We start from the raw sequence: 20,728 nt of genomic DNA on the forward strand, positions 1-20,728 counted from the left end.
TAAAGGATCATGTTTTTAGAAGCTCCATATAATAATTGCTATCATTTATAAAGGGATTGCTAAGTACCCAGAACACTGCTAAGTATGCTTATACTAATAAGTATTCACCAACAATATTCATAAAACAGCTCTTTCTGTGCTATGTATTAGAATATAGTGATTACAACACATTCTCCTAGGTTTCAGGAGTAGGTCAGAGAATATATAAATAACCAGGTTATGTTAAAATGGTAGAATATGTTACCAGCGAGGTTTGCAGAAGTTTCTGGGTGTAAAAAGGATAGAGACACCAAATGCCCTTTATTTTTTTTTTAAGATTTTATTATTTATTTATTTGACAGAGAGAGATCACAAGTAGGCAGAGAGGCAGGCAGAGAGAGAGGGGGAAGCAGGCTCCCTGCTGAGCAGAGAGCCTGATGTGGGGCTCGATTCCAGGACCCTGGAATCATGGCCTGAGCCGAAAGCAGAGGCTTTAACCCACTGAGCCACCCAGGGGCACCAAATGCCCTTTGGAAAGGAGTCAGAGAATGCTCCTCAGAGAAGACTCTTCTGCTAACATAATTGGTATAATCCCAAAGTGTAGGTATTATTATCCCAGATGGAGGGAACAAAGGCTTAATAAAACTACTTAAATTTCTCAAGTTCATGCAACAAGTAGCAGAGGTAGAACTTGAACCTAGGTCTCTAAATCCAAACTTCGTGTTCCTTCCACTAGCCAAGGCTATATGATGTTAGTAATTTCTTTCCTTCACAGTGTCCTATAGCCCACTTCTGTGGATTGTGATGGGGATGATAAATGATTCCTCTTTTAGTGTTAATCTTAGAATTAGTTAATACTTGATTAAAATTATTCAGAAAAAAATGTTATCACCATCAAAAATAGCAAAACAAAGTTATGGTTGTATCCTTTGTAACTACATGGCTGTGTCCCTTCATTGGCATAGGCAGAAAAAGTCTAGTTAGCTACCCCAGTGCTGAGCCTGATGATGCCTCCGTATGTCTCTGGGAGCACTCCAGCTATGTTCTGTAACACTGAGTCTTGATAGCCTTCTTCTCATGTTGGATATATACTCCCTGCCCAGGAAAAAGTCAAAATAATACCTTACCATGGTTATCATCTTTTTCTTTATAAGTAATTTTTGCTGTTCTTTTTTCATTAAAAACAGGTTGATTAACATTCCTAAAGAAAATGAAGATAATTATATATTTTTGCATTTGGGCAGCAGCATGGGCTATTCCAGTAAGTATGTATTCCTCAGAAAATCTCCTCACTTTGTTATCTCTTTTAACCTAACATTAAATAATATGTATTTCCTTAAGACTTTGAAGACAAACTGTGCCTAAACATTTAAATTTCCATGAAAGACTTTATGAGATATCTTTAGGGGTCTCAACAAAACCAAATATGCACTCCAATTCATGCTCCCATTCCTCTAAATGAAACTAATATCTTGTCAGATGGATTATTACTATTAAAATTTATTCCATTTGTGTTTGCTTTGGCAGCACATATACTAAAATTGGAATAATACAGAGAATATTAGCATGGCCCCCATACAAGGATAACACACAAATTTGTAAAATTCATTCAGATTTATATTCAATGCTCAAAAGTCATGGAGACTTAAGCCATCTTTGCTCATGCCCTGTTAATTTCATTATAATATCAATGAAGCCTACATATTTTTAAAGAAGATTTTATTTATTTATTTGATAGACAGAGATCACAAGTAGGCAGAGAGGCAGGCAGAGAAAGAGAGAGAGGAGGAAGCAGGCTCCCCGCTGAGCAGAGAGCCCGAAGCGTGACTTGATCCCAGGACCCTGACACCATGACCTGAGCCAAAGGCAGAGGCTCAACCCACTGAGCCACCCAGGCACCCTGAAGCCTACATTTTAAAGGAAGTCTTCAAGGAATTATTTGGAAAAAATAAGGATTTTTTCAATGTAGGAGAAAATTAATGTTTCACTCAGATAATTTTTTTTTAATGCTCATTGGGGAAAATTTGGAATATACAGATAAACACCAACCAAAAAAAATTAGGAAAATTAAACCATTTGTAATTTTGTTACCCTGCTATGGGTAACATTTTGGTATGCTTTCATACTATCAAACAACTTGGTATTTATGCAGTTCAGAATTTTCTCAACTATTTCAAATGTGCTCCTGAAGGAGCGAAGTAGCATATTACTTTATTTTGTTTCTCCACTGGCTCTGGTCATACCTTGTATTTTCTTAGGGGTTTGGTCAGGATTATACTTAAGGTGGGTCTTGCGCTAGTGTGGGAGGTTTGTACAGAAACATTAAAGGTCTATCTCCTCATTTTTATAAAAGACAATCCTCCTTGAGGTAAGTGTCCGGTTAATATCAATAAAATCAGTAATACCATTGTGAGAATTATCTGTATGCCCAGTTTAAATTCTACATAAGCTGTGTAACAAGCTTGATTAGATATTACTTTGGCCTTTGAATTATATATTTTTCTTCATTTAGAGAAAAATGTGTGTCTGTATGTATGTGTGCATGTGTGCATGCATGTATGTACACAAAGTTAGAATGTTTTCAATTTCCAACATTTTCATTTTGGTAGGTTCCTCAAATCAAGCCACTGGAGAGACATGCTGTTGACAAATCTACAAATTTAAATCTTCTGGAAAAAGCAAAAGTGCCAATACAGGTATAGGGTATAAAATGTGTTTCTAAGCTGTTTTTAAATTCTTTTTTTTATTATTATTTATTTATTTATTTGAGAGAGAGAGAGAGAGAGAGAGATCACAACAGAGAGCATGAGTCGGGGAGGGACAGAGGGAGAGGCAGACTCCTCACCTAGCAGAGAGCCTGACACGGGACTCCATCCCAGGACACTTAACCTACTGTGGCAGATGCTTAACTGACTGTGCCACCCAGATGCCCCTCAATTCTATTAACTTCCAGAAAACTGATGCTTACCTTTTCAGTCTGTTTTACTTCAAGATAAAATCTACAAATTATTTTGAATTGTTTCTCTTTTCCAGGATGAGTTAAATGCCAATGATACCACTGAAGAAAGTGGTGACCCCCATGAAAATGAAAGAGGAAGGCAACAATATACCAGAGATGGTTACAAAGAAGAAAGAAATGGCTCTGAGTGGGTGGAAATAGGAGGGAAAAGTTCTTCTACAGATTCCATGTTAGTAAATGATGAGGGGAATAGTGTGGACCAAAATGGGGTCACAGGAAAACCAGAAACATATGGTTATGATGGGATACCTGGAAAAGAAGGTAGCACCACAGCAAATGGCATCAGGGGACAAGTAAGCATCATTGGCAATGCTGGAATAGCAAATGAAAGCAATATTAATAGAAATGCTGATAAGAATTTAAACAATGGAGGAGTTGTTGGAGATGCAAGTCAGAGTGAGAATGTCACTGTTGTCCAAGAAGAAGACCATCAAATAGGTAGAAGCAATAACAGTACAGGCCATGAGGATCAAATAAATAGGAATGCCTGTAGAAATGAGGGTGATACAAGTGAAATAACACATCAGAGAGAAAGTGAGGGAAATGGGAATCAGGAGGCAGAAGTAACACCAGGAAGAAGTGGAGCTGGCAATGGAAAAGATGCTGGCCTGGATAATTCTGATGGGAGTCCTAGTGGAAATGGAGCAGAGGAGGATGAAGAAACAGGTTCTGGTGATGATGAAGGTGAAGAGACAGGGAATGGAAAAGAGGGTACTGATAACAGGAAGGGCCAAGAGGGTCAGCCTCATGGAAAAGATGACAATGATAACAGCTTAGGTCAAAATTCAATTAGTAGTGAAGATGATGACCCAGAAGACAAAGAAGATCCCCATGACATTGATGGAGACAACACCTCCAAGAGTGAGGAGGATTCTGATGATATTTCTAAAGACAAAGTTAGCCCAATAATAGAGGACATGCAAAAGCCCAATTATGAAGAAAACAATGCTGTGGAAAAGAAAATCACTGATGAATCAGAGCTAGGTGCTACTGGGAAGAGTCAAGATAAGGTTAGTTTGTAAAGCTGATTTCTTTCAAATGGCAGTTTAAATTCTCCCCCTCCATTCATTGATGGAAACACAAAAATAAATCACAATAAGCATTCATCTGTTTTTGCACAGAAATTACTTGAATATCTAATGGGAAATTCAGAGTCCCTATTAAACTCTGATACATAACAATTTTTTAAAAAGATTTTATTTACTTATTTATTTGAGAGTGAGAGAGCACAGTGGAGGGGGCATGGAGGAGCAGCAGAGGGAGAGAGAGAAGCAGACTCCTCACTGAGCAGGGAGTCTGATGTGGGTTTTGATATCAGGACTCTGGATCATGACCCGGGCCAAAGGCAGATGCTTAACTGACTAAACCACCTAGGTATCCCCAGAACAATTTTAAAAACAGATATTTCTGAAAATTTGGTTAGAATTCTGTAAGCCTAATCGTAATAACTGATGCACCTTGTAACTGTTCACACAAGTTCCTACTGTGTAAAAATGTGAATGGGTTGTTATATGATTTAAACACCAGAATTCTTGCAGGTGAATAAAGCATGTTTTTACAAACAGAAGTTTATGAAGTACTAGAAGCTGAACTTCTGTTTTTCTGGTCACATTCTGCAGTCTTGTCTTCCACAGACCAATGCAATTTTGCAGCATACCATCCATTAACTAATCATTCTTTTCTCCATCTTTCCCCAGGGAATAGAAATGGAAGGTCCCAGTAGTGGCAACAGAAACATTACCAAAGAAGCTGGGAAAGTCAGTGAAGATAAAGAGAGTAAAAGACAACAAGGAATGGTCATGGGGAAAGGAAATGTCAAGACACCAGGGGAGACTGACAACATACAAGGGCTTAGTCAGAAATCAGAACCTGGAAATAAGGTTACACGCAGCAAAACAGGTAGTGAAAGTAATAGTAATGGATATGACAGTTACGAGTTTGATGACAAATCTATGCAAGGAGATGATCCCAACAGTAGTGATGACTCTAACAGCAATGATGATGCTGATTCTGAAGGTGACAATGACAGCAATAGTCAAGGAGACACTGGTTATAACTCTGATGAATCAAAAGATAATGGCAATGACAGTGACTCAAATGGAGGAGGTGATAATGACAGTGATAGCACATCAGATGCTAATGATAGTGACAGTAATGGCAATGGTAACAACAGGAGTGATGCCAATGGCAAATCAGACAGCAGCAAAGATAAATCAGACAGTAGTGACAGCAGTGATAGCAGCGACAGCAGTGACAGCAGTGACAGTAGCAACAGCAGTGATAGCAGTGACAGCAGTGACAGTAGTAACAGCAGTGACAGCAGCGATAGCAGTGACAGCAGCGATAGCAGTGACAGCAGCGATAGCAGCAATAGCAGTGACAGCAGTGACAGCAGCGATAGCAGTGACAGCAGTGACAGTAGTGACAGCAGTGACAGCGGTGATAGTGACAGTAGTGACAGCAGTGACAGCAGTGATAGCAGTGACAGTAGTGACAGCAGCAACAGCAGTGACAGCAGTGATAGCAGTGACAGTAGTGACAGTAGCGACAGCAGTGACAGTAGCAACAGTAGTGATAGCAGTGATAGCAGTGATAGCAGTGACAGCAGTGACAGTAGTAACAGCAGTGACAGTAGCGATAGTAGTGACAGCAGCGACAGCAGTGACAGCAGTGACAGCAGTGACAGCAGTGATAGCAGTGACAGCAGTGATAGCAGTGACAGTAGTGACAGTAGTAACAGCAGTGACAGTAGCGATAGCAGTGACAGCAGCGACAGCAGTGACAGCAGCGACAGCAGTGACAGTAAGTCAGACAGTAGTGACAGTAGTAACAGCAGTGATAGTAGCGACAGCAGTGACAGCAAGTCAGAGAACAGTGACAGCAGTGACAGCAAGTCAGACAGTAGTGAAAGCAGTGATAGCAGTGACAGCAGTGATAGCAGCGACAGTAAATCAGACAGTAGTGACAGTAGTGATAGCAGTGACAGTAGTGACAGTAGTGATAGCAGTGACAGCAGTGACAGTGACAGTAAATCAGATAGCAGTGATAGCAGCAACAGCAAATCAGATAGTAGTGACAGCAGTGATAGTGACAGCAGTGATAGCAGCGAAAGTAAATCAGAAAGCAGTGACAGCAGCAATAGCAAATCAGATAGTGACAGCAGTGATAGCAGTGACAGTAGTGACAGTGACAGTAAATCAGACAGCAGTGACAGCAGCAATAGCAAATCAGATAGTAGTGACAGCAGTGACAGTGACAGCAGTGACAGCAGTGAAAGTGACAGCAGTGAAAGTGACAGCAGTGATAGTGATAGCAGTGACAGTAGTGACAGTGACAGTAAATCAGACAGCAGTGACAGCAGCAATAGCAAATCAGATAGTAGTGACAGCAGTGACAGTGACAGCAGTGACAGCAGTGAAAGTGACAGCAGTGAAAGTGACAGCAGTGATAGTGATAGCAGTGACAGTAGTGACAGTGACAGTAAATCAGACAGCAGTGACAGCAGCAATAGCAAATCAGATAGTAGTGACAGCAGTGACAGTGACAGCAGTGACAGCAGTGAAAGTGACAGCAGTGATAGTGATAGCAGTGATAGCAGCGACAGCAGTGACAGTGACAGCAGCGACAGCAGCAATGGTGACAGCAGTGACAGCAGTGACAGTGACAGCAGTGACAGCAGTGACAGCAGTGACAGCAGCGACAGCAGCAATGGTGACAGCAGTGACAGTGACAGCAGCAACAGCAGCGACAGTGACAGCAGTGACAGCAGCGACAGCAGTGACAGCAGCAACAGTGACAGCAATGGCAGTAGTACCGGTACATCTAACAGTAATAAGAGTCACAGCAAGACCAAAGATGGCAACAATGGAAGTGACAGTGAGAGTGACAGTGACAGTGAAGGCAGTGACAGCAATCACTCAACCAGTGATGATTAGATTTTTTTTGAAAAGTCTAGTGAGTAATTGATAGGAAATGAAGATTTTCAAGGAAGGAAAGAAAGAGGAGATATAAACAGAAGATGCCTACATTCATAGAAACAATGAGAGGAGTAGTCAAATTGCCAGATTTGGAACCAAGCCCCCACACTCACAGGAGATAATCTGAATGCAGGACCTTTGGTATGTGCGTATTAAAACACATTCTGAAAAGATGTTTAAAATGTGTACATCTAAACATAAAAAGGGACAATTAAAATATTCTTTAATACTTTACACAGAAACCTCAAGTAATAATGTACTACATGATAACTCTGATTTAAATCTTGAGTGCTTTAGGGAATGTAGCAAGTAAACACATCTTATAAACAACCTGTGGCATTGCCTTAATCTTTCAGTAATTACACATTCTGGATAGATGGTCTGCTTACTGCTGAGTAAAAGATGTTGTGACCATGATATCCAGGTTAGCTACTAATTCATTTGCTTGGTCTAAGGAAGAAATAAACTTGTAACATGAAAAAGAAACACAGCAACAATTGAACCTATCTGGACCATGGGAATAATCTTTGTAATTATTGAATAGAGTAATTACAAATCAGAAAAAATTTAAAGAGTGCTAGTCAGAAAATAAGACAGATGCTAATTTAAATAACAAAATCTCATATACAGTATACATTCCTACAAAGCACTGGAAATTCAGCATAATGTCCCTAAAACTATTGACAAATCTGATGCAGTGCTTAGAACAGTGTCTTGCCTCCAATAGTCACTTTCTAAATATTAATGAATAAACGATACATGAACGAAGGACTCTAAAGGGGGGTTTACTTTTGAACTCTATGTTCAGAGCTCTGTTAAATGGAATCGGTATTTGTTTCCCATCTTCTGTCAAATTTTGTTCGCATATCCCTTTTAAACCCTCACATGCCAAAACTTCCAAACCAGACCCTGAGACACCCTTCTCACTGTTAATTTGTTTCATAAAGCCAACAGGGCTGGTAGGTGATGATCTGGAAATTACTCTTTTTTGAGAGTCATATAATGCAACTAAAATCTGAGCATAGATTGTTCTGCTTTTGTATGAATGAGGGTAATTCTTAGTTTTGAGATGAAGCTCAAACCCTAGAACATGGGGATTTTAAAGGCATATGCAACTAGAGTGTGATAATTAATAGGGTGGAGGTAAAATATATTATCCAAACTAATATACTTTTGAGAGTGAAGAGGGTACTATCAATAATTACTTGGGGACAGGAAGTGTAAATTGGGATTGTTCAGGGATACCGGGAGATAACAACAGATATCACCATAAGCCTTTAAGGTATTTTTCAAGATTTAGTAGCGATGATTTGTCATTTCCCTCTTTTTCCATTTAGGCAGTTATTTTAGATTTGTTCTAATTCAAAGGTAAAAATCTATATAGTGAAGTTCTGAATGCAACTTCTTTGATGTTAATTTTCAACTAGTCATCAGTTGACCATTTATTTTCTAATATTAAGCATATTTTATATGGAGTTTGAGTAGGTTTTTTTTCCTACCTTCTTTCTTGTTTCATGCAAGTTTCTTAGTTGAGATCAACATTACAAGAAATATTGCTGAAAGCTTTAAAAATACTGCTATTTATAAATTATATGATAACTCCTAATACTGTAACATTTCAGGTTTCTACTATATCATAATCATGTAAATGACTCCAAAGTTCTTTCCTTAAAATATGCTCTAGATTTTTAACTCCTTTAGGCTTCAGGATTTTTTTTGTCTTTTTTTAATTTGTAAAGTGTGGCTTCTAGGACCTTTCTCACCTATTTTAAAAGGTTGTTATGAGTTTAAACCAGGCAATGGATGTGCAACTCTTTGTAAATTGTACAAGATATGTAAATTAAAGAGATAATGAATTTTGGTGTTGTAATAAACATCTACTTATGTGACTATTCACAAGGAAAACTCCCTTAATCTTAATGGGTTTGCAAGTACATATTCCTTCCACCACATTTTTAAAATTTAGCTGCTTTTAACTGAAGAAGTAACATATGTATATACACAAAAAAATCTCAAACACTGTGAAAAAGTTTAAAAAATATTAAATCTTCAACATCCCAGATACCTAGTCCTCTACTTCTCTACTTTAGAGACAGTTCCAATTACTAACATCTTGTGAAATTTTTCAGAAATAGTCTATGCGCATATAAGCACATATGTTCCCCTTTTAAAAACACATGGAAGTCTACTATACACTATGTGTTTTTCTTACTCTTTTTAACATAAGAATATACCTTGAATACTGGTTCATAGCACACAGATTGACATTCCGCCCTAACCCCCCCCCACAGTTGTGTTGTATTTCATTTTATGAACTGCCATTGATATTTAATCTGTCCCTTTTTTTCAATCACTTCCTAAGCCATTTCTGGTCCAATGAGTCTCTGCAGGTAAATAGCATGAATTGATAACCCAAACCGGATAAATTCCCAACCAGTACTTAAAAAGTCTTCACTTTAGGAAGTATTTGGGAGGATAAAAGGAGATGCTCAGAATCTAGGGCTGATGTCAGAAATAATGGAGGAAGACTATGATCCTGATTTTCGTATATAATATCTACACTGACCTCTGGATAATTGAGGGAAAAATAAAGATGACCTTTTAAAAGGACATCTCAAGAGTAGATCCTTCAAATACAAGAAATCTGGTATTAGAAAACAAATTCTGTTTTGTTATTTTCTGGAAAAGATTAGTAAACTATCTGATAATATTTCCCATGGGAGCAGTATTTTTTAAATTGTAGGTTGCCACTCATTTAATAGGTCATGAGATCAGTTTAGTGACTCATGCCTTACATTTTGTAAAATCACAGAACAAAAAGGAAAAATCTTAGTGCATCATAAAATGTAGCATTTTATGAAACCTGACAATATTTTCTTCTACATAATGCATGCATACATACATACACAATGTCTTAGTATGCATATTCTAAAATATGTAAAATATTGTTCTGACTCATTGTAGTAAAAAAAGATATGAAAGCCATTGGTTTAGAAAGCATTATAAAACATTATTCCTGCTAGTAATCATTTCATATTCATTTTCACATTCCCTTTTCTCTTTACAAACCTTTAAGTTTCTTTTCCACTTTTTTAAAATCATTTTTTAAAAATTTATTTTCAGCTTAACAGTATTCATTGCTTTTGTACCACACCCAGTGCTCCATGCAATCCATGCCCTCTCTAATACCCACCACCTGGTTCCTCCAACCTCCCACCCCCCCACCTCTTCAAACCCTTCAGATTGTTTTTCAGAGTCCATAGTCTCTCATTGTTCACCTCCCCTTCCAATTTCCCACTTTTGAAGAGGTAGTTTAAAGAAAAAAAGAAAGAAATAGTGGTGTATATATGGAGTTAGGGAGAAAAGAGTAGTGCTGGGGGATGGGTTCCTGGATTTATTTGTGCTACAGTAAAAGAGCCTAGGTAACACTGTCACTCTTAAACAAGAGGCTATCATGGTGGTGCTGGTGACTGTGCTGGGGGTTCAGGATTTCTTTTTGGTTGCATGGGTTACTCCACATCTGGCTGTTAAAACTGACTCTCATAAGCTGTCTTATCCTTTCCACTTAACCCAGGAATTCCTTCCCCACCTGCTCATACCACAAATCAGGAAATGTAGTAAGGGGTTTGTTTGTTTGTTTATAAAATATATTTCTAAAAAAGAGGTTATAAAAAGATAACCTTTAGAGAGTTATACCTAACCATATAAATACATTTTATATTATTAACTGAAATGGGATTTCCCAGAAGTCAAGATTGCTTTATGGTTTGTAATGGAAGTTTTGAAAAATTTTAGACCAAAATAGCTAGGAACAATTTTCCTCTCCCTAAAAGGAGCAGGAACAGAATAGAATAGTTCAGTCATAGATGAAAATATCATTGTGTTCTCACAGTAGTCCATTCACTGCTGCTAGTAAGCAAATCCTCTAGAGAATGAAACAAGTCAACAACACAATGTTCCCAATAGGGCTTTTGGGTTCATATGGTAAAAAATAAAAGTCAATTCCTACAGGGCTCTCATGTAGCTTTAAAAAATGGTATAAAGTCTAAACATCAAGAGTATGTTAGACGTTGTGTGTTTTCTATTAGTTTGCATAGTTCCAACTCTGCTGAGACACTGTATTTTACAGATAACTTTATCAGAAGATGCTTCTTTTCCTCCCAAGTCTGTTCTTTTGGCCTTTGCCCCTGGCTATAGCCCTCCCCTCCTTTACGCTTTCCTTCTTTTCCTCCCTAGTATTTTTCCCTTCAAAGAGATGAACTGTGGTGAGGCAATGCTTTGTGCTTTGCAGAACTTAATTCCTGGGTATCTCCCTGTGTGAGGCCCCAGGCAAACTCCAGAGTCAGGAACTGCTAGAGTTGAGCTTGTAACATCACTAGCCCTTTCTCCTGCTCCCAGATTTCAGTCAAAACCACCTGGGACCCAACTCCCACTCCCTAGTACTTTCCTTAGTTGAATCCATGGAATCTTTCCTTGCTATCCCAACTCCATCTCCCTATCTTCAGACCAATCTGAACTGAAGGCAGAAGATGCTTAGGTTGTAACACATGTGGCATATTTACTTTTTGTCTTACCCTGATTCCAGTCAGTAGACCTTTATGCTGTCCCCAAATGACAGCATTGATCTTTCTAGCTGGGCTTCTGCACAAAATTTCTCCTCACGTTCTAGTATACTGATTAGAACTATTCCAGCCCAGTCTAAGATCACCAGCAAACATACTGTCTGTCACAATTAGGCTTACTGACCCAATGAAAGAAGGAGACTGTATATAAGAGCAGCCTCAGGTATCTCAGCAAACAAAGAAAAAGAACTATTACAGAATTTTGGGAAAGGGTGAAATTTAGGTAATATTTAAATGAAGCAGTTTTCAAAAGGCTCAAAGCAAGGCAGGACTGTGGCTAATGGACTCATCATCAGGTTTGGACTGTGAAGTGGATCCAGGTTCCAGTGTTCTTGGAAAGTGCAAAGTTAAGATGGATGTGGACTACTGTATTCAGAAACCCCTTATCTGATGGAAAAATGTCCCAATCCAGGACTATGGCTAGAGCTTTGGCAACACTACTGGCAATTCTAACTTTTTAGAACTTTGAGATAATCTTAATCCATTTATAGGTGTTTACAGTATACATGTCAATGCTAGTCAAAATGTGGCCAGGGGTGTACTGACAGCCTGCAAACTGTTAGAGTTCAGAAGTATAGGAATTGAGAATAAACATTTATCACCTTTATAGCAACTTGACATTGCCATGAAATCTGAGTGTGATCATTTTTCTGGTAATTTTCATTGTATTTATATACGTATAAATCCAGAAAACGTGGGAATGGATACTAAGGATGGGGGAAAATGGTGGAAGGAATATAAAGTTGGATCAGGCTGAAGTTATTGATATGGGCTCACTAAGCAGAGATTCTGCATTTAATGTACTTCAAGGAGTCAGAAAGGGCTCTAAGAGTTTGGCTGGATGACTGACTGAAACAAGGACCAAAAAGTGGCTCACAGTGCGTGAAATGGAAATAAATGACCTTCTTTGATTTGATGTAGAGGGAGAGATTCAGAAATTCAGGGAGATTGGAATTTTGGAGTGGATTTGTCATTTAAGACCCACTCACCTATACTGAGAGGGTCTAGAAGAATATACCTTTCATCAATACTTTAAGAAATAAATTTGAGAGGGGAGCCCCAGCATCACTGAAAAGCTTGATCATTCTTCTCTGTAGGCCAGACCTTATAGTGGGAATCCCAGCCATTCCATTTAAAGCCTAAACGCAATGAAGATAATTATAGGATACCCGAGGTGGCAGGGGCCAAGTGGTGGCATTCAACTGCCAAAGCAATGGTTATTGTATTGGATAGAAAGTCAAAATAACAATTGAAATAGTCTGATTTGTGCAGACCTATGTCATTGACTGGTTAATCATGGTGCTCCTAGAAGTGAAATTGATGGTAAACCTAGTAAATTCTTTATTTGTATAATCATAAAAGTTCTATGTCAAAAGTCTAATTCAAATCATAAAAACAGAGATGGACAGTCCCTCAATCAATTCCCAGATCTGAAACAGTTTACAGACCCAAAAGCCCTTGAGGAAGGATACTACTGAAAATTTACAATTTTTTCCCTAGCCTTCTCCAAAGGGTCTATGGTCTTTTACTAGGGTAAGTGTACATCACTGTGAAAAATAAAACAATGAGACATTATGGGGACCACTGGACACTGACTCTGAAATAACACAAATTCTAGGATACCCAAAATGTCTCTGTGGCCTAACAGAGCAGGAGCTAATAGAGGTCAGGTGAATAAAGTTTTAGCTCAGGTCCATCTCACAGTCGGGTCCAGTGGGTCCTCAAACTCATCTTGTGGTTATTTTCTCAGTTGCAAAATGCATAATTGGAGTGAACATAGTAGCAGATGAGAATCTCCACACTGGTTTCGTCTTGTAGAGTGAAGGCTTTTATATTGAGAAAGGCCAGTGGAAGCATTAGAATTGACTCTTCCCAGGAAACTGGTAAATCAAAAGTGATACTACATTCCTGGAGGGTTTACAGAGGTTAGGATGACCATCACAGACTTGAAAGACGCAAGGGTAGGGATTCCCACTACATTCCCATTCAACTCTCCTTATTTGGCCTGTGCAAAAGACAGACGGATCTTGGAAAATGACAATGGGTTACTGTAACTTGACCAGGTGGTGACTCTAACTGCAGCTGCTATACAAGATATGGTTTCATTGCTTGAACAAATTACACATCCACTGGTACTTGGTATGCAGAACTGATTTGGCAAATGCCCTTTTCTCCATCTCTGTCTAAGAAAACCACCAGAAGCAGTTTACTTTCAGCTGGCAAAGCAGCAATATGCCTTCACTTTTTACTTTCACTATACCTATCAACTCTCTAGCCCTATGTCATAACTTACTTTGTAGGAATTTTGATTGCTTGTCCCTTCTGGAAGATTTCACACTGGTCCATTACATTGATGCACTGATGACAATATGCTGACTGGACCCAGGAAGTAGAAACTATGCTAGATTTATTGGTGGATATTTGCATGTCAAAAGGTGGGAAATAGGACTCCATTGGGCTGCTTGGCTCTTGCCCTTTCGGGGGTGACCCCCTTCATCCTGTCTTTCTCATACTTTTACACCTGGACGTCTTCCTATTCCTCTCGGCTCTTCCACCTGGATCCAGAAGCCTGGGCCTTCCTTACAATCATGCTCTTTCCCCCTCTCTACCCTCAACTCCCCAACATGAGTGCGGAACCAGCTCTGCCCCAGTGCCCGCCTGGCCCCAGAACGCCCGGGTCTAGGGACTCTTCTCCAATGCCTGAGGTTTGCAGGCCTGAAGGAAATTACGCGTCCCTACAAATGTCATCTGCTGAGACGCCCCCCGCGGAGACCGTCTCTCCTCTTCCTTCCTCCGTGGATCTGCTTGTTCAAGACAGCCCCGATTCCTCCACCAGTCCCAAGGTGAAACTACCGCCCACTTCTGCAGAGGAGAGAACGGGGAGGAAGGAAGACACGGCCCAGGGCAAGAAACAGAAGATCAGGACCGTGTTCTCTCAGACCCAACTCTATGTCCTCAATGATCGATTTCAGAGGCAGAAATACCTCAGCCTCCAGCAGATGCAAGAACTTTCCAACATTCTGAACCTTAGCTATAAGCAGGTGAAGACCTGGTTCCAGAACCAGAGAATGAAATGTAAGAGGTGGCAGAAAAACCACTGGCCAAAGGAGAGCAAGAGTGTGACTCAGAATAGCACAGCAGCCATGGAATACCCAGCCTTCTACTCCTACCACCAGGGACACCTGATGAACACTTCCGGAAACCTTCCAATATGGAGCAGCCAGACCTGGAATAACCCGAATTGGAGCAACCAGACCTGGAATAGCCAATCTTGGAGCAACCACTCCTGGAACAGCCAGTCTTGGAGCAACCACTCCTGGACCAGTCAGACCTGGTGCCCCCAAGCTTGGAACAGCCAGCTCCACAATTGTGGAGAGGAATCCCTGCAGCCCCAGATCCAGTTCCAGCAAAATTCTGTCAGCGATTTGGAGTCCCTCTTAGAAACTTCTGGGGAAAGCTATAGTGTAATACAGCAGTCCGCTAAGTATTTTAGTACCCAGCAAATCATGGATTTGTTCCCAAATTACTCTGTGAACATCCAGCCTGAAGATGTGTGACGACGAGTATTACTCGATCTTGGTTTGGGCGATGGCTGTGGCTGTTTCACGTCTCCTAGGCTTTGTTTTTTAGAGTCCTGTATCTTTGCCTTAATATTGTATTTCCCATTATTCTTACTGTATCTATTGAGGGGGTACGATTGGAGTCAAAGCTCTCAGTAGCGTTGGCTGTGCACAACATGGAACAGGTGTTTCTGGCTGTAGCTAACTGGATACAGTCCTACTGTGACTATCTTTAGGCTCTAGAATCTAACCTCAAGAATAGGAAGTAAAGATAGAAAGACATGTGATGAAGGATAATGGTATCTTCTGAGATTGTGAGGCTTTCTTGTTAACAACCTTAGTTTTTAATGGTGAAGGGTAAAACTACAATGTGCTTCATTGATTTCCTCTACCCCTTGTGAGGTTTTACTAGAACTGTTAATTCTGTAGAAAGATGTTTTGTATTTTAACGTATGATAATAGTACCAGTTTGGCTGGTTGGTGGATAGGTTTAAGTACAAATAAATAAAAATACCCACTTTAAAAAAAAAAAAAGGTGGGAAATAAATCTTACTAAAATTTAGAGGCGTTTTACTTCCATGGAATTTCTAGCATTTCAGTGTTATGGGGCATGTTGAGATACCACTTCTGCATCTGGCCCTTCCTACAACCAAGAAAGAGGCACAAGGCTAGTGGGCCTCTTTGTATTTTGGAGACAATATATTTCTCATTTTGGGTGTGTTATTCTAACCCATTTTACTGAGTTACCCCAAAAGCTACTAGTTTTGAGTGGGGGCCAAAAGAAGAGAAGGCTATGCAACAGGTCCAGGCTGGTGTGCAAGATGTTTTGCTACAAGGTCCATATGATCTGGCAGATCCAATGGTACTTGAAATATCACTGGCAGGGATGCTGTTTGGAGCCTTTGGGAGGCCCCTATAGGTGAACTGCAGCATAGGCCTTTAGGATTTGAGAGCAAAGCCCTGACATCATCTGCAGATAACTACCCATGTTGAGAAACAGCTCTTGGCCTGCTACTGGGCCTTTGTAGAGACTGAGCACTTGCCTATGGGTTACTGTGTTACCATGTGCCATTATTTTCCTATCATGAACTAGGTGTTATCTACGCCATGAAGCCATAAAGTTAGGCATGCACAGTGATACTCCATTATCAGTGGAAGTGGTGTATATGTGATTGTTTGATAGAATGGTGAAATGGCCTTTTGAAGACTCAGTCAATGCCAGCCAAGTGGCAATACTTGCACTGGGGCAAGGTTCCACAGAAAGCTGCATGTGCTCTCAGTGTCTAGTATATGGTGCCATTTCTATTGTAGGATTCCTGAGTCTAGAAATCATTCAAGTGGAAAGTGGAGTGGCACCATTTGATATTATCCCTAGTTACCTTCTGGCGAAACCTTTGCTTCTTGTTCCTATGACTCTATGCTTTGCTGGCCTACAGATCTTAGTGTCTTAGAGGGAGGAATGTTTTCACCAAGGAGACACAATTATTCCATTGAACTAGAAGTTAATACTGCTGCCTGGCTACTTGGAGCTTCTCAAGCCTCTGAAACAGCAGTTAAGAAGAGTTATGGTCTTGGCTAAGGTGACTAATCATGATCACCAAGGGGAAACTGAACTATTACTCCACAATGGAGATATGGAAGACTATGTTTGGAATATAGGAAATCTGTGATTAAAGTCAGTGGAAAACTAGAACCACCCAATCAAGACAGGACCACAAATGACAAGTACCGAATCTTTCTTTCTCTGATTTATCTAATTTGGCATAATGTGCTCCAAGTCTAGCCACGTTGTCACAAGTGGAAGGATACTTTCCTTTTCATGGCAGAAAAAATATTCCATTGTATATATGGAATCTTTTCCACATCTTTTTTATCCATTTATCCACTGATGGGCATTTGGGTTGTTTCCATATCTTAACTAATCATGAATAATGCTGTGATAAACATGGAAATGCACGTATCTTTTCAAAATCCTGCTTTGATTTTCTTTGGGTATATGCCCAGAAGTAGAACTGCTGGATAGTATAGTAGGTCTATTTTTAATTTTTTGAGGAACCTCCACATTGTTTTTCATAGTGGTTGGACCAGTTTATATTCTCACAAACAATGTATAAGTTCCCTTTTCACCACATTCTTGCCAGCATCTGTTGTCTCTTGTCTTATTAGATGGTGTCAATGAAGGTTTTCACACATTTCTATCATGATTGCCCGTGGTCTGTCACTGATAATAAGATGTTTTTTAAAAGACTCACTTTCAGATTCAGTTACTCTTTTCCAAGCCAACCTTTTTCCTTTTGCAAATTAAGAGTTGACTCTTTTGTAATTCTTTCATTGGCTCATAGAGAGTTGTAAAAAAGAAGTCCCAAGTAGGACAACTTGGAGAACTGATGCTGTGGTCTATTCTAAGCATTATTTAAGACTGGCAAAGAAAAAGGAAGGACATGATGTACTCAGTGCCATCCATTTTTATTCTACTAGCAATTTTCTCTAAGATCAGAGTATCTTGAGGTCTCCAGATTGGAAAAGAATCAATTTCTGTGGCAGACTAAAATCAACCTTTTTCAAATAACTAAGCTGTGGTATTGTAAATTCCCAAACAATCTCCAAATAGTAAGATACAATTTTCAAATGTACTCACAAACAGGAAAAATTTTAAAACATTTATCCATCCTCAAACCTCAAAACAAAGAATTAATTTAACTACCATTACAGAGATGAGAGAGAAAAATATTTTTAAAAACTCAAAAAATTCTGGTGTAAAAAAATTACAAGCCCTTGTAGATAAGAAGGGTGAAATTACATCATGAGCTCACAGAGGAGCTGATCTTAATGATCACACTCAATATTAATTTTCTGAAAACAGTATTTAAAGACTTTTTACTATTTTATATATATATACATATATATACACACTACTATTTATTTACTATCACATACTTTACTATTATATATACACATACACCTATATATGTATATGAATGTGTGTATGTGTGTGTGTGTGTGTGTGTGTGTGTATATATATATATATATATATATGTTTTTTTTAAACCTAAAGATATAAAACAAATGTACAACTTTAACAAAATTTACATGTAGCTACCAAGTTACAAAACAATACTGCTTAGCTCACCTGGCGCCACTCCCACACCTCTTCCTCACCTTTATCTCCTCCCTGATCCCAAAGGTTAGCTCTCAGCTTATGTAATTGCTTTCTAGTTTTTCTTTTTGCTTTTACCACTTAAATATCATTCTAAAATATTATCATTTTAGTCTACCTACATTTGAATTTTATATAAATGATATCATACAATATGGTTTCTTCTGTTTTTCTATTGATTAACTCAACATTTATGTTTTTGATCATAGCTATTGCTATATATCTTGTTCTTGTTTTTTAAATTTTCATTAATGTATAGTTTCTATTATATTAAATATATGACAATTTTTTATCCATCCTACTGCTGAAAGACATTATGTCTTTCCCATTTTTTGACTATTATGAAAAATACTGTTATGAACATTTATGTATATGTCTTTGCACAGAAGCATAAATTTCTCAAGGGTGTATGCCTAGAAATTAAATTGCTGAGTTACACATTTGCATACATTTAGCATTCTGTCTGACCACCATTTCTTTCTGGAAAGCTTCTTTGGTCCTACTTTTTTCTGTATCCAAGCTGATCTAAATACCTCTCCTCTGTGCTCCTGAAGCATCTGTGCATATCTGTATCACTGCTCTTATCAGAGACTCAAAGAATTGCCAACTCTTGCTCTAAATCTGTGCTGTCCCATATGGTAGCCACTAGCCATATGTTACCATTTAGGTTAAATTAATTAAAATTAAATATGATTAAACACTCAGTTCTACAGTTCCCTTGGCCATATTTTATGCTCAATAGCCATGTATGGCTTCTGGGTACCACACTGAACCATCCAAATATAGAACATTTCCATTATACCAGAAAGTTCTATTAAATATGTTGTTCTAGAATGCTAGTTGCTCCAGGGTCCAGGCTGTAACTTATTCATCTTATATCTCATGCCCACTACAGTGCTGGACACACTAGGTTTTTGACAAATGTTTGTTGAACTAGACTGCTCTCAAGGTTTACAGTCGGGTGGTAAAAGCAGAAAACACAACAGAATATTAAATGAAGCTCCAAAGACTGAGAACACTACAATAGGGACTGATACAATAGTTCCCTAATATCCTAAGATGTGAGGGGGTAGTTCATCTATGCAAGGCAGACAGACCTAGAGACTATGAAACAAGATGACCCACTTCCAGCTTATAAAAGAGAGAAGATGGGGGAGAGATTAATCTTTAATATATGTATCTTATCAATTCAAGATTGCTTTAGCTTATTATTGATGCTTATTATTGTATTATTTGCATTTTAATAAATATAATTCATATTCAATAAAGTGATTTATCTGTATTTCATATACTTAAGTTGTATAGATTCTACTTTAAAATCTTAAATAGTTTTTCTAATGATCACAATTTTATAATTTTTATAAAGTTACCCTTTAATTTTAAAGAATCTGAATTTCATATTAATATCATGAAATAAAGAAGTAGAATCTCTAGACAATATAACATTTTATGACCCTATGCATACTGAAGGCCTAGGTAATTATCAGACATAATTTTTTAATAACTTTTTATAATGGAACATTTAAAAATATATAAAATTAGAGAAAATAAAATAATCCAATTATTATCCATAGCTTTAGCAGTGATTAACTCATCACAAAATTGGTTTCATCTCTTTCCCTACCCATTTATCCTTTCCCATTTACTTTGAAGCAGATTCTAGACATTATAGTTTTTTAGTCTCTTTAAGAATGTTTATATTAATAACTACAATCCCATTATCATGCTAATAATAATAATTCTTTAAAATCATAAAATTTCAATTCAGTGTTCACATCTCCAATTGTTTAATAAATGTCATATTTTTCAGCATGTTTTTTGGAATTAGGATACAAATAAAATTCACATATTACTACACATGGTGGTTGTTATGTCTCTTAGAAGTCTATTTGAATCAATAGGTTTCTCTTACTATCTTACTTACGACTTACTTCTTGATGAAACCAGGTTGTTTGTCCTATACATTTTTCCAGTCTGGGTTCTGCTGAGTTTGTAGTTTGATTTGGGTTTGCAAAATAATGGTATTCTAATTATGTCATTTCTCTTCATTCATGTCTATAAAAAGAAACCTCCTCATCTGTTAGTGGTACAGATTATAAGGAAAGAGGGTAAGTGCTTTATTATTTTATTTTATGTAAAGTTTTAAAATAATGAGTTTTATAGTAAACTATTAGGAAGAGAAATTAAGGAAACAAAGCCACTCCCAACTGCATCAAAAAGAACAAAATACCAAGGAATAAATTAAAGCAAAAAGGTGAAAGAACTATACTCTGAAAACTACAGAACATTGATAAAAGAAATTGAAGATGACACAAATAAATGGAAAGATACACTATGCTCATGGGATGAAATGGAATAATTAATACTGCTAAGATGTCCATGGTGCTCAAAGCAACCTAGAGAGTCAATGCAAA

The 20,728-nt window shown here is 38.2% G+C and overlaps 2 protein-coding genes, 1 long non-coding RNA gene and 1 other non-coding gene across 4 annotated transcripts in view; 3 read left to right on the forward strand and 1 right to left on the reverse strand.

The window, feature by feature from the left end:
• Positions 1 to 20,728, reverse strand: part of LOC125094256 (uncharacterized) — a 134,998-nt gene that overhangs the window by 54,032 nt on the left and 60,238 nt on the right. The window lies entirely within an intron of this gene.
• Positions 1,190 to 6,933, forward strand: DSPP (dentin sialophosphoprotein). The gene is made up of 4 exons (XM_047719912.1): positions 1,190 to 1,240; positions 2,589 to 2,675; positions 3,013 to 4,008; positions 4,696 to 6,933. The coding sequence occupies exons 1-4, from the start codon at positions 1,190 to 1,192 to the stop codon at positions 6,931 to 6,933; spliced, it is 3,372 nt and encodes a 1,123-aa protein (XP_047575868.1).
• LOC125094543 (U6 spliceosomal RNA) lies at positions 1,491 to 1,597 on the forward strand. The gene has a single exon (XR_007125565.1). It is a non-coding gene; the product is annotated as a U6 spliceosomal RNA (small nuclear RNA).
• On the forward strand, positions 14,222 to 15,344 carry LOC125094255 (homeobox protein NANOG-like). Its single transcript, XM_047719914.1, has one exon. The coding sequence runs from the start codon at positions 14,222 to 14,224 to the stop codon at positions 15,152 to 15,154; it is 933 nt and encodes a 310-aa protein (XP_047575870.1). The 3' UTR covers positions 15,155 to 15,344.

Source organism: Lutra lutra, chromosome 2, assembly GCF_902655055.1.
Source record: "Lutra lutra chromosome 2, mLutLut1.2, whole genome shotgun sequence".
NCBI lineage: Eukaryota > Metazoa > Chordata > Mammalia > Carnivora > Mustelidae > Lutra > Lutra lutra.

What these genes read in the sequence shown, in the direction of transcription:
- DSPP (XM_047719912.1), top strand. Translation starts at nt 1,190, where the DNA reads ATGAAGATAATTATATATTTTTGCATTTGGGCAGCAGCATGGGCTATT. An exon ending in CAGCAGCATGGGCTATTCCA is followed by an intron (nt 1,241 to 2,588) that starts GTAAGTATGTAT and finishes TCATTTTGGTAG; the next exon opens with GTTCCTCAAATCAAGCCACT. An exon ending in CTGGGAAGAGTCAAGATAAG is followed by an intron (nt 4,009 to 4,695) that starts GTTAGTTTGTAA and finishes ATCTTTCCCCAG; the next exon opens with GGAATAGAAATGGAAGGTCC.
- LOC125094255 (XM_047719914.1), top strand. Translation starts at nt 14,222, where the DNA reads ATGAGTGCGGAACCAGCTCTGCCCCAGTGCCCGCCTGGCCCCAGAACG.